A 13,136-nucleotide genomic window follows, 5' to 3' on the forward strand; every position below is an offset into this window, starting at 1 on the left:
ATATAGAATACGACTTTGTGTGGAGAAAGATGTAGGACACAGACTCTCTCATATTCAGCCAAACATTTCAGAGTTCTGTGCATCCTCAACCTTCTCATTAAAGTTGTTGCAAGTTGTATTTCACAGTTTTCGGCTGATGAATATGTTGTATAACTCATATATGGTCAATCAACAAATGTTTGGTAGATATCATTTACCAAAAAAAATAGATTGTTTCTCACTGAAAATTAGGGATGTAAGGATTAATCGTGAGGCAGTTAAAAATTGATTCAAAGTTGTCATGGTTCACATCGATACTCTGAAATTGAATCGCAGTACTTAAAAAATAATAATAATAATTATTATTATATTTCATTTTTTTACAGCAGAGGGCGCTGTCTATGTAGAATTTGAAATTCAGGACGTATCACCGTGTTTTAAATCAGAAGTGTGGAAGCATTTTGGCTTCCCCAAGACAAGTATCATGAATCGCTACATCTCTTATATAAATAATTAGCCTATTTGCATTTTCATTAAAGTAATAAATCTGAATAAGATGTTTTATTGTCTGTGTACATATTAATAATGTATTTTTTGATGATATATTATAGCAGGTAGGTAAAATTCCAAGACAAATTTCACTGTAGGGCTACACTGTGTATGACATTACATCATTACGAGTAGGGGGTACATGGCTTCACGTGATATGTCTGAATAGGAACGGGACTGTGAAAAGTTTGGGAACCACTGCTCTAGTACAGGAGCATATTATCAATCCTATACATCCTATAGATTGAGGCTGTTGAAATAACTGCCAATCTTCCTATCAATCTGTTCCTTCTCGCTAGTGAATCCTGGCTCGCTTTAACAGCTTTATGATTCCATTCCACAGAAAACATGACTTGTTTGGCCTGGATGTAAACATGTCGCCAGAGTCTGGAGACAATCAAAGAAAACAAAGCAGTCTGGATGAAAACGGAAAGTCAGGCGGTCACTTCTCCTTCTCTTGTTCACTCTACAATTTGAGTTACAGCACAAAATAAGGAAAACTTACAGGGATTTCCTGTCAGTTGGAATCACTTCCTAAAGTGCAATGTGAACGCAAACTGGGAAAAGTCAAAGTTGAAAAAAAGAGAAGCTGTTCTCTGCTAATTGGTGCTGAGTCAGGGACTCTCCTGCTCTCACTCACAGGTTTCCTGCCTTTGGATCACACGGTTCATGAAGTTCAGTTCCTGATCTGACAAGCATGTGATATTTCAACTAATCTCATGTTTTTGTTTTTTTTTTAAATCATAACTGGTCTGGGCAGATTGGCTCCACCCAGGAATCTGCTTCTGTTGCAGCTTTCTTTCCCTTAAATGGGAGCTTTGTTGAATGTAAATATTGTGACCAGTTACCAGTTGGGTTGGGTGACGAAACGCGGTACCGATATCGAACCGGTTCCGAGGTAAACGGTAGTAACCAGACCGAATAAGAACGAACATTTCGGTGCCCCGCCAACCCCCGGTTGTTGGACGTGACGTCAGTGCCGCTACTCAACCGATTCAGGGCACCCGTTGCTCATAACTGATAGCGAGAGGATAAAAGACAATATGAAGTTTACCTGGAGCAAGAAGCAGCCAGTGTCGTTCTCCCCGTACAAAATTAAGTGTCCCATTCCCAGCGCTGCTGGTGTGGCGGACATCATCACAGATGTTGACAGCAGCCTTTCCTCTTAGCAAATACTAAAATACGAGATATGTCTATACTTCAACTCAGTGTACGCTGACTTTGTGTTTATTGTTAAGCTCATAACAAGTTGTGTTTGTACACAAAATGTTAAACTTAAGATTTAACACCAGGTTTAAAAGGCAGAGTTTTGCATTCACACAGTAATGCAACAGATTGGCTCGCTCAGGGGTTTAATGCAACCTGCAGCTCAGGAGCCACATACTCCCTATATCTTTAAAAAAAAAAAAAATTTAAATAGTTACTTTTTTTTTTTTTTTTTTTTTTACAGTGGCTATTAATGATTATTGACAAATAAAATCATGATAACAATATTCCTCTCCAGTATTATATAGTTTAATATAATATTGTTTTATTGGATATTATTAAAATGTTTTTGTTTATTTATTATTTCCATATGTTACTTGTATATATATTATTTAGGGTAATATTGTATTTAATTTGGCCCTGAAAATAAAGGGTATTGTATTTTGACAAAGTGTATGCGGTTTAATTTTTATTAAAGTACTGGTTTAAGTACCGTTTAAAAAATACAGAGTAGGCACCGGTGTTGGATAAAACCCAACCAATACCCAACCCTAGTTACCAGTAGAACTTAATTATTTCTTCTATTGTACCTAAAATCACTGGTTCAGACGTCGTGGACTCCCTGTGAGAAAAAGAGGTTTGATCTGCGTCTCACCCATGCATGGGGCTGGAGTGGTTCCCACTGTTGGTAATGTTGTCAAAAAGGTTGCTCATGCGAGGGTCCTGAGCGCTTTCCTCAGCTGTGCTGAAGTGATAGTCCATCACTTTATCAATGATACTGTGAGGGATTCCTCCACCGCGGTCGGAGATCCTACAACAGGTCAATCCACGTCATGTGATCTGAACCTTTTATTATCTAGTACAGTCGAAACAGCTTGGATTGTGTCATTACCTGATGACAAAGTCGATGTCGTTGTTGGCGATGGTCACGATCACATCAGGCACGTTGTAGGGAGTTTCTAGATGGCTTTCCATGGTTGCTCTGAGGAGGAGAAATTATGGGAAATGTAAACAATGGCCACGGTAACATGTTTCTTTTAAACTTTTGAATTAATTATTCCAAATTACATTATCCAGAATTAAAGTGTTTGGTTTCGTCTAATTCAAAATTGAGGTTTACGTGAAAAAATTATTATTATTTTTTTTTTACTTAATTCAATTCCGTTTTAGGTCTGGGGTTTGGGAAGGGTTCTGATTCGACAGGGGGCCATGTGACGCATCACGTCTTTCGAGAAAAACAACATAAGAACTGTTTTCACTTTGATTTTGATTGTAGTTTTGAAGCAGCAGCTCCACAATAACATACGGTTTAACTTTCGTCAGTTGAGCAGGAGAAGGAGATAGAGCAGCGGAGAAAAAAGGCAGAAGATCGTACTTTTGCCAATCTAAGCCAGCGGTTAATGCATTCTCCCTCCACTCTACAGGATTTTGAGTGAAAGAAGAACTTTATGACAACCCGCACATCATTAGTGAAGCTCTGTGTCCTGGTGCAGTCTTCATGTCGCCCAAGGAAGCCTGTTTCGTTTGCTGATGTCTGTGTGTGTAATAACTCTGTGTGAATATTTGCATGTTTATGCTTCAAGGTCAGTTTATAGAGGATTTTATTCTGAATTAAAGCTCTCATGTAAACGTGGCTGATGAATAAGTTAAAGAGGTAAACATAAGGTTATTCAGCTTGTTCAATTAAAGTTAGAATCATGTTAAAGTAACCTTAAATACGGACGTCGCGTCTGATTTTAGCTAAATTTGATGGATGGTTGCTTGGGAAAATTGTACTGGTCCCCTTCTGATCTTTTACTAGAAGTAAAACATAAAAACACCTCCACTCCACCTCTATTTTTCATTTCTCCTACAAATGTAGGAGAAATGATTACGGTTTGATTGTAATGAAATGCTGCCGTGTTGGATATGCAAACGTTGGATGCATTTTTATTTAGAACGGCTTTCCCAGTGATCCCCTTGATTGTAAACGTGACACAGCTCTGCACTGAAAATTTGTTGGCAATTTGTACCTCATGGCATTCTTGAGGAGCTCTGGTAGGATGTAGTCCAGAGGCAGAGGGATGAACGGGAAGCGAGCCGCCACGTGTCCGTTGATCCTCACCCTCGGGGAGTTCCCATACTGGTGTTCACAGAGACGCCTGTGGGACACAAGCATGGCAGCATTTTGTTTATAGGAAATACACCTGCCCCTTTCTCTGTAAAAACCTGGTGGTGGTTGAGGGTTTGAATCCAAGTTAGTTACTTTAATACTCAGCAAAGCCTGCGTGGAACAATAATCACCTTCCTCTCCACTGTAATGCTTGGTTAGAAATGTCATGTGACTTACTTACAGGGCGTACAAAATAAAGTGGTTGGTAAATGCATTTACACAAACATGATGGATTGTTGAGTCTTACAGAGACTTGTATCTGTTTCTGAGAGTTAATCACCTAGAGTCATTGAAAAGCAGTAAACAAACACTGACCTGGCAAAGTCCACCCACTTCTCAATCACTTTTTTAGGTGAAAGTCGTCTGCTTATGATTCCCACAAACTCAGGCTGAAAGAAGAAGAAGAGGAATACACATTTTAAACATTCCATTGTTCCCATTTGTTGAGAATAAGCAGGGTTAAACAAATCCTGTGATCCCACACACAGCACTCTATCACCACACACTCCTGACTTACGTTTTCTTCATGATGAGCCAGATGGTGAGTGGCCAGCATCCGGATTCCTAGACGAGAGCACAGCGTCGTATCCAAAAAGTTGCGGATGATCATCTCATCCTACAAAGACAAGGAACAATGTTGGCACCTTTATCCTGACACTTAGTTGAGTTTACAACATACTGTAGTTAAAGACTCGAAGTGGAAAGAACAAGAAAAATGCAACAGTACAGACTTAGATCAGCCAACATGGCCTGAGATGATGACAACAGTCTTTCAGCCAATGTTTTTACAGGGAAGGGGCCGCCGGTTTTCCATAATCACAGAAAACGGTTAATAGTCACAGAATTCATCTATTAATATGGGAATGGAAATATTGGTGTTAATTTTTGTTTCTTTTTTCAACAAAATCAAGCGGAAATTGCAAGACATAAATGTATCCTCACATGTATGTTTTAGAAGAATATCACTTAATCATTTTTCTCATAAACAGATAAGTATTAAGACACAATTGTCAAAACCAAAGCAAAATCTCACAAAATGACTGACTGTAGGAGAAATATCTAAATGACTCGGACTAAACCCTCCCCTAAATGTTTTGGGAGAATATTATGCATTCCCACAAAAATTTTCGACTGTAAAACAGGTGGTCCAATGTCTAGAAAGTAAAGCTGTGCAACAGTATTTAATACTACAGTGAACATATTTGAATTCACAATTTGCAGTTCCCTTGAAATTATTTTTTGTTCTTCAAATGCTACAGTTCTGTGGCAATTTAAAGGTGCCTGTAGCAGTTCAGTTACAGATAATGCACTACATTTGTATACAAATGGGAAAATACATGATTAATATTTTAATTAATATTTATTTATTTTTTAAATATTTTTTGTTTTGTGGAAGGATTCGATCTATGTTTAAAGAAAATATTTTACAAAAAATAAAAACTAAACTATTTGGTTGACAAATAACCATTTGAATAATTGTGATTTCGATTATGACTAAAATGATCGTGATTAATTTTTTTTCTAAAATCGAGCAGCCCGACTAGCAACATGTCAAATCTCACATGTAGCCTTGCGATATTTCAGTGCTCTTCTGCAGTATGGAAATAGAAAATAAAGAACAACAGTTAACGTAATTATCTATAATAAGCGTGTTTGCAAAGATTTAAGGATTTCACTAAGCACACACGAAATGACAGGTGGGATTTACAAAGAGGACCCAAAACATAAAATGGCCGAAAAAAAAAGAAAAAAAAAAGAGCAGTTTGCAGATTAACTTCCGCTCTCATGGTGTTAACTTGGCGTGCAGCGTAGCATACCTGGATGTGTCGGCGACACTCCCTGAAGCCCTGGGCTAACATGGTCACCACGTCTTTGTGGTCGTCCAGCAGCTGCTGCACCATCTTACAGAAGCGAGCCTCGTCTTCCTGATCCTTTATCTGTAGTAACACATCATCACTTCACTACTTTCATGCATTGTACATTGTTAACATTTTAGTTATGAAAATGTTTCGCATTCTGCAAACCTCTGTAGTGGAGTAGTAGAACAGTCAGTTAAATAAACACATAAGGATAAATATTTTTTTTCTGAATAACTATTTAAAACTAAATAGGAATTTATTTAAACTTCTCTGATGATAACTCAGGATTCCACTTTGATGTTAAGGACATTCTTACCGAGGAAAAATTGTATGCTGTGTTTCTTTTCTTTTTTGAGTGATGAAGCAACTGAAAGCGCATCATCTCTGCTTTAGTGCTTTTTATACAGCCTATGGTGCCATTATCAGTGGGTTGTCAACATTTTATTCTGAAAGGAAAGCATTAGTTATATAATTTTAATCAATAGTGGCATTAAAATGTACATGTATAAAGCCTCTTTAGAGGTCATCCAATGTGTAAAAAGCACTTTAAATGTTTATTTTAAATAATAACAAAGGGGGAAAATGCATTTAACAGAGTGGTGTGAGTACATCTGCAGCCCACGTAGAAACTAGGGCAGAAAATCTGTTCCTGTCTCGTACTGGTCTAAAATCAAAAACTATTAAGATGATGCATTGAACTCAGGATCGGAAATTAGCCATGGTCACGGGCTTTTTGGCATTCAATTTAGCTAAGACTCCCACCAGAAACCTTGTTCCACAGGCCAAAATTGCCCCCAAGTTTTTTGTCAACAACTTATCTTAATTTTAGCGTCTGTAGAGACTGTAAGTCTATAAAACTTATTTTGTACTTCTGTTTGCATTGCTGTTTTTAAGGTTTTGTTTTGTGTAATATTTACAGAGCTAAATAAACCAATAGTTTCCCTACATCTGTCTTCTTTCTGTGATGGCTACTGTATACTTACAAACTTTGAAAAAGAAAGGGTGTGCTACTGTGCATTTTAATCTATAAAAGTATCAAAGGTGGCCCCCAATCATTTAAAAAAATTCCCCCATTATTTAGACTACAGGGGCCAAAATTGCCCCATAATATTTTCATAATTTCATACCCTGATTAAACTCCTTTGTCCAAAATGAAGAAGGTGTGCACTTGGGTTCAGTGTGTGTGCATTTATACGCCTCTCTGTGCACGTATGCAAGACACACACTCACCTGAGGAAAGTCAACAAGCATGTGGTAGGCTCTGATGTACAGTTCATGCTGTCAGAAGAAAGAACAAAGCACATCCTAACATTAGACTTATTCTGTGAACAACCTGAGAATAATCCACTGAAGAACAAAGAATGGAACAAAAACCACAGTGCTGACACCCAGGCAGGGCCCCACAGTTCACAGGACAAAGCCTCAGTGGAATTCACAGTAGATCTATGAGTATTGACCTACTTCTACACGAGGAGCTCGACTTTATGTAATCGACACACGGAGGAACACCGTAGAGTGAGGGAGGAAAGGAATCTGGGTGAAAGTTCATCCTCAACAAGACGCCCTAGAGCTCTGGGTGAAAAGCAAGACGAGACTAAACAGCGAGAATCGAGGGAACACACTATCTAAGGCAACAGGAACCTTCACACCCTGAAGGTCAATGGGGATAATTCTTAATAAAGCAGGTTGTAATTGTTTACATTCCCATGTTCACATACAACGCTGTTAGTCTGAAGCGTTCAACAGCAAAGTGCTTCCAAGAAGTGACAACCACCAGGAATTCACGGAAAGATTCCTTTTAGGGAACATGTTAATATAGCATGAAAAGTCGCTCTCCATCATCATTAGATATCACTGAACCGACCGCTGCCCACATGCTCTTGGTACAGTGATTTCTGTTGAAACAACACTTTAAACTCACTGAGCATTGATGTTTTAGCCACTGTCAGCACTTTTTAAACAACTGTACCATGAAAAGAGTTCACACAGTTAACAAAGAAAGCTTGAGATTCATACACAATATATTAAATTCAAGATCCATTTAAATAAACTCTATAACTAAATCTCATCTTTTGGATGTTTGGCTGCCGTAGGACTTTGTGGAGTAAAAAACAAGAAACAATCCTCCCGGGGACTGATATTATCTTGCATTAATGGGCAGCTGCACACAGCGGGTCAAACAATGCGGACTGTTGTACATACAGATGAATACATGAAGCAACCCTATCTTCATTGTTGCAAAGAAAACTTGACATTGGGAGAAAGTGATGATTTTAACTTCAACTAAAGCCCTTTTCCAAGCAGTAGTAAAACATAGATTTGGTATTTTTGATTGCACAAAGAACATCGAGAATAAATTTGATGAACTCAGAACATTTCCTTTTTAAAATTAATTAAATCTTTCCGAGTACCCCCTGCAATGAGTTCCTGTACCCCAGGGGTACACGTACCCCTGTTTGGGAACCACTGCCCAAGATAAGCCACACTATATAACTCACTCACATGCTGTTCCTTCTAGTAGAAAAAGCCACAAGTGGTACATTTTGTACAACGGTTTGTTAATAAATGTGCCTGTGTGGCATTTTGCATCAGGAAATTTAACCTTGAATTGTTTTTTTTTGGTCAGATTTCATTTGATTTAAAATTATTGGGATTAAAATATATATACAGCATATATATATTGAGATATGTATTTTGGTCCATATCGCCCAGCCCCAAGCCAACATCAGATCAGGGCCGTCCTTACCACTTGCAGAATGGTGGGGTTGCACCCGATGATGAACGGCAGACTGCGGAAGCCTTTGATACGATGAGCGATCCTTACAGGCAGCTCCTTGTGCAGGTATCTGGCACTGCTCTGAGATCATGGAGAAACACCAGGTGAATAAAGAGCAGCCTCATTCATCAGCCCATCAGTTAGATAGCGGAATGTCGCTTGGACTCTTACCAGGACGTGGTGTCCATCGGGGGACTTCCCAGAATACAACAGGGTCGCTAACGTCAGTCGGACGGATGCCTGAAGAGAACATGTAGAATCCATCACTTACAAAGGAAGCTTCATAAACATGTCATTTAAAAACAATATTCAGTCATTTATTTTTCTTCCAGACACCTGTACGGTCTGCTGGTTCACTCTTACAGGCAATTTAGAGACTCCAAAACTCACAAGCACAGGGAGAACATGCAAACTACACACAGGATGGACCTAAGTAAAATATTATTTCGCTATTTTTCTGTCTGTTTCGTAGACTCTGACACAGAGACAAGGATCCCACACTTTTTTCCAAAAAATTTTACCCTGCAGAGAGCTAGACTGCCCTGAGATATATGGCTCGATCACGTTTGTACCAGCCAGATCATCTCAGGATATAACTGTGTTTTGTTTTGTTGTTTTTTACTTTTGAACAGATACAGAGAGAGACGCAGACACAGACAGAGATACAGACTTAGTCTGCTAAAACTTTAATTGTGACTGTAACTAGAATAAACATTGAAATTATATACTACTCTTGTCATCTGTCGTGGGAGCTGTTCAATGAAAAGATCCAGGAAGAAGGTAGGGAAAGAAACTTGACATGAGTGTCCACCCAGGGGCTTGAACCCAAGACTTTCTTGCTGTAAACGTTCTAACATTGAAAAGTCATTTAAAGGAGTGGTTTAGATCAACACAAACCTATGAGCGCAACTCACAAGAACTCAACCCAGCACTTTAGGGTATACATGCAGTACATACATCACCTTAGGGTACGTACAAAACATATAGCACCTCAGGATCTATGTACAATACACACAGCACTTTAGGATATGTGCAATGTATTAGTTTATTTTCAGGACAGTACACTGTACTGTAGCACCGTATACATTCGTTTAAGGAAAAATTACATTATGAAATGTATTACTTTATTTCTTGCCAACTATAATACAAAAGTAATTGTAAATTGAATTGTAAATTGATGAGTGAGCTTGTGGTGATAAATCACTCCTGTCCTGTGTTGTGTTGACTTTGCTGTTGTTTGTGATCCTCCGAATGTGTGCGTTTCTGCTATTTTTTTAGGTTTAGTATGATTTTAATGCTTTTTATGGCATGTGGCCATACCAGCCTGTCATTGCCCGATCTCGTTAAGATCTCGGAAGCTAAACAGGTCTGGGCAGTTGGATGGGAGACCACTGAGAATTCAAGGTTCCACAGTGGGGGACAGAAGTATCTGGCATTATGTCCTTGGGCAAGACACTTCACCCACATTGTCTAGTATGAATATAGTGTGTGAGTATGTTGGTGGTGGTGGTAGGAGGGGCCGATGGTGCACTATGGCAGCCTTGCTTCCGTCAATCTGTCCCAGGGCAGCTGTGGCTACAATAGTAGCTTACCACCACTAAGTGTGGAGTGAAAGAATAATCCCTTAATTCTGTAAAGCACTTTGAGTGTCTATGATAAAGTGCCATATAAAATCCAACGCATTATTATTAATGCTCATTAACACGTATGGTCCCTTTCTAAATAAGCAAAAGGGAAAAAGAAAGGCTCGACCCACGTGCTCTACAACCAATGAAAGGGACACTTTCATTGATTCAGGTCAAGTGATTGACTTGAAGGCCATTAAACTAATTCCACTCCTTTATATATGCCCGTCTGCACCATAAAGCTTAACATGAAAAGATATCAGAGAACCAACTGTTTTATAGTCATTGATGGCCATGTCCTTACACTACACAATCACCACCATGTGTCACTATTAAGGTGTTGGTGCTTTAGAACCATATACATAGTTTTGTCTTTCCATAATTCCGGTTCAAATAATAATAATTTGTCTGATCTGTTCTTCAGATGTTTTTGTCAAAGTCTAATCTAAAAAATGTGTCTGGTTTTCCAATAAAACAGCAACCAATAATCCTAGTTAAGAGACAACGGTGTGTATAAATAACAACAAAGTGACCTTCTGCTTTACATCGGTTACATAACCTCAAAGTAATGTAAAGTATAAATAGAATTTAGCATGCACACCTTTGTCACACAAACCAGTCGTATAATACGCTGCAGCTGTCTGCCCTGTGCAACAGCTCACAACGTGCAGAAAGACAGTGAACAGTAGTGTACCTAAATGCACCACCACTATGTAATATGACATATTTTACCTGAATTTCTGCATTCAAATATCTTCAACACATTTAATTACATACTAGTCTGTGCATGAACTCAATATGAAACTGTTAATTCCTTAATTTCATTCCTCATTTTACTGTGAAGAAACACAGCCACAGCCTTGTTTTGCTCAAGTAAGAAGAGACCGAATCAAGAAGTTACTGTGTGTGTCTAATAAAGCCTTTCAACTTTGTGTATGGAAGAAAAGGTGAAAGTAAGGTCAGCAAAATCGCTCCTGCAAACACATTACAAGCCAGCTGTAAAAATAAATCACCTTCTCTCATGAAGGTGTGGCTACTACTCAACCTCTGAAGCTGCCGTGGTATCTGGCATCCATGTGTTAGCTGATAGATGCTTGTTTTTCCAGTATATCTCATGGACGTGCCCTTCGATTTAGATTTGTGGGCCAAGTCAACCACTCTAACTCTGCGTGTTTCTTTTTAGATATTATAATTAATTAATATTATAAAGACAAGCCCAAACCTTGTGGCTAAACGGGTTATCTATTGGATCCCCAGTTCTGGCTATATATATATATATATATAGTTCTCACAAGGAATTTTTCACTGCATAGGCCATGGGGGATTGCATGGTGCATGAGCAAGTGCTCTTGGCGTGGAAATTTTTTAAATGTATAACTCTATGAGGGCTACATTTAGTGAAGTAAAGCTAAAGTTTTTTTTTTTTTTTTTTTTTTTTTAAATCTTTGTTATATCTGTACTTTAGAGCCAAAAGTGATTTGTTATTATTACAAGGGTTAGAATCATATAAGCTTATACTTCTCCTACGCCTTTTCAAACATGTACAGGCTTCACATGCAGGATTTTGTAAACTTTTTTTTTTTTTTAAATTACCATTATTTTTTTAATCATTTTTTATTGTAGTAAATACACTGCTGTTGTGTTCATGTTCAAAATTTAAAAAAAAAATCAAATCATTTGGTGAGGGGTCATAATGAATGTAGTATATCTCTGTTTAAATTATGAAGCACACTCTTTATATTGGACAGTGACTATATTTATGTGAATGTTTATTGAAGCCAAATTGTGTTACTTTGCAGAAAACAACTGCATTTTAGTTTATCCACCTTATGTCGAATATCCAAGTTAATGTCACACCCATTCATTATCCCAGAGGCACAAGAGTATTATAGAAATATATATAAAAAAAATAAAACGTTGGATTACTTGACAGATTATTCAGTAGCAGGCCAACTATTCATCACCTTGGGCACAGAGCCAGGTTGTTATGCTAGCCTACCGTTAACTGGGTCAACCACCGACCACAACTCAATCTCCATTGCGCCACACTTATAGACTGTTTAACACTCACGTAAACAACCCACTGTGTGTTTAAAACACATCTCGATGGATAGTGTTGGGTTCTTAGCTCAGCAAAACAAAATGTTCCAGAATAACGTTGCAGCGCTACGTTCACGGCTCCAGGAGAACAGACACTTTAAACCTATTGGAGTGATTAACCTGAACAATTAAGTCCTTATGAACCATTAAATGTAACATATTTACAAAATGAACTGAAATCACCTGTTTTCTAGATAAGTGTAAGATTTTAACTTAATTGACTTGAACTTAAAAACAAAAAACGAAATACTATATAATTGAAGTCCAAAAAAGCTGTCAACATTCTGAAAATATAAAATGACAATAATAACACGTTTTCAGTGCTAACTATCTAAGGATACACCTATGATTTTTAAAGGGGTTAACAGGTTTATTTGCAGTGGAGTGGTTATCTCCCACGCCATCCTGTGTCCCTGAACGCAGCTAAAGCTATGCTAACTGCTAGCTCGGCTGTCACACTTATTAACACCGTTTTTTCCTCAAAGTCACACACTCCCACCTTCTCTGCGGACGTGTCGATGGCGGACTGGTTGTAAAACGAGGTGACAGTCTTGGAGCGCTCTCTGGCCAGCTCTGAGAAGCCCTGCATGGAGGACGTGGAGCGCAATCTGCGGCTCCCAGTGTCCGACAGCGGCGCCACTGTTTTGGATGCGGAGGACAGAAAGAGGCAGCCGAGCCTCGGCCTGGCTCTGCAGGTGACGCCGCTCAGCATCTCCACCGCTATTCCCACCAGTGCCATCTGGAGACGGACCCTGGGTCTGTTGCCGTGTTCACACACCTGACACTGCGGCTGCTACGAGGCCATCAGGGTCGCAGAGGACCAGCGCACAAAGACAAGTGTCTGAATACGGTATGAGGGGATACAAGCAGGGCTTTGCATCTTATTGGTC

The 13,136-nt window shown here is 38.8% G+C and overlaps 1 protein-coding gene across 1 annotated transcript; it reads right to left on the bottom strand.

Moving 5' to 3' along the window:
* Window positions 1–2,125: 2,125 nt before the first annotated feature.
* bckdk (branched chain ketoacid dehydrogenase kinase) lies at window positions 2,126–13,119 on the bottom strand. The gene is made up of 10 exons (XM_028467383.1): window positions 12,746–13,119; window positions 8,693–8,761; window positions 8,492–8,602; window positions 6,976–7,023; window positions 5,704–5,823; window positions 4,404–4,502; window positions 4,202–4,275; window positions 3,747–3,875; window positions 2,627–2,716; window positions 2,126–2,545 (listed from the first exon to the last, which is right to left on the bottom strand). The coding sequence occupies exons 1-10, from the start codon at window positions 12,983–12,985 to the stop codon at window positions 2,386–2,388; spliced, it is 1,140 nt and encodes a 379-aa protein (XP_028323184.1). The 5' UTR covers window positions 12,986–13,119; the 3' UTR covers window positions 2,126–2,385.
* Window positions 13,120–13,136: the final 17 nt, after the last annotated feature.

This window comes from Gouania willdenowi, chromosome 14 (genome assembly GCF_900634775.1).
Source record: "Gouania willdenowi chromosome 14, fGouWil2.1, whole genome shotgun sequence".
Taxonomy (NCBI): domain Eukaryota; kingdom Metazoa; phylum Chordata; class Actinopteri; order Blenniiformes; family Gobiesocidae; genus Gouania; species Gouania willdenowi.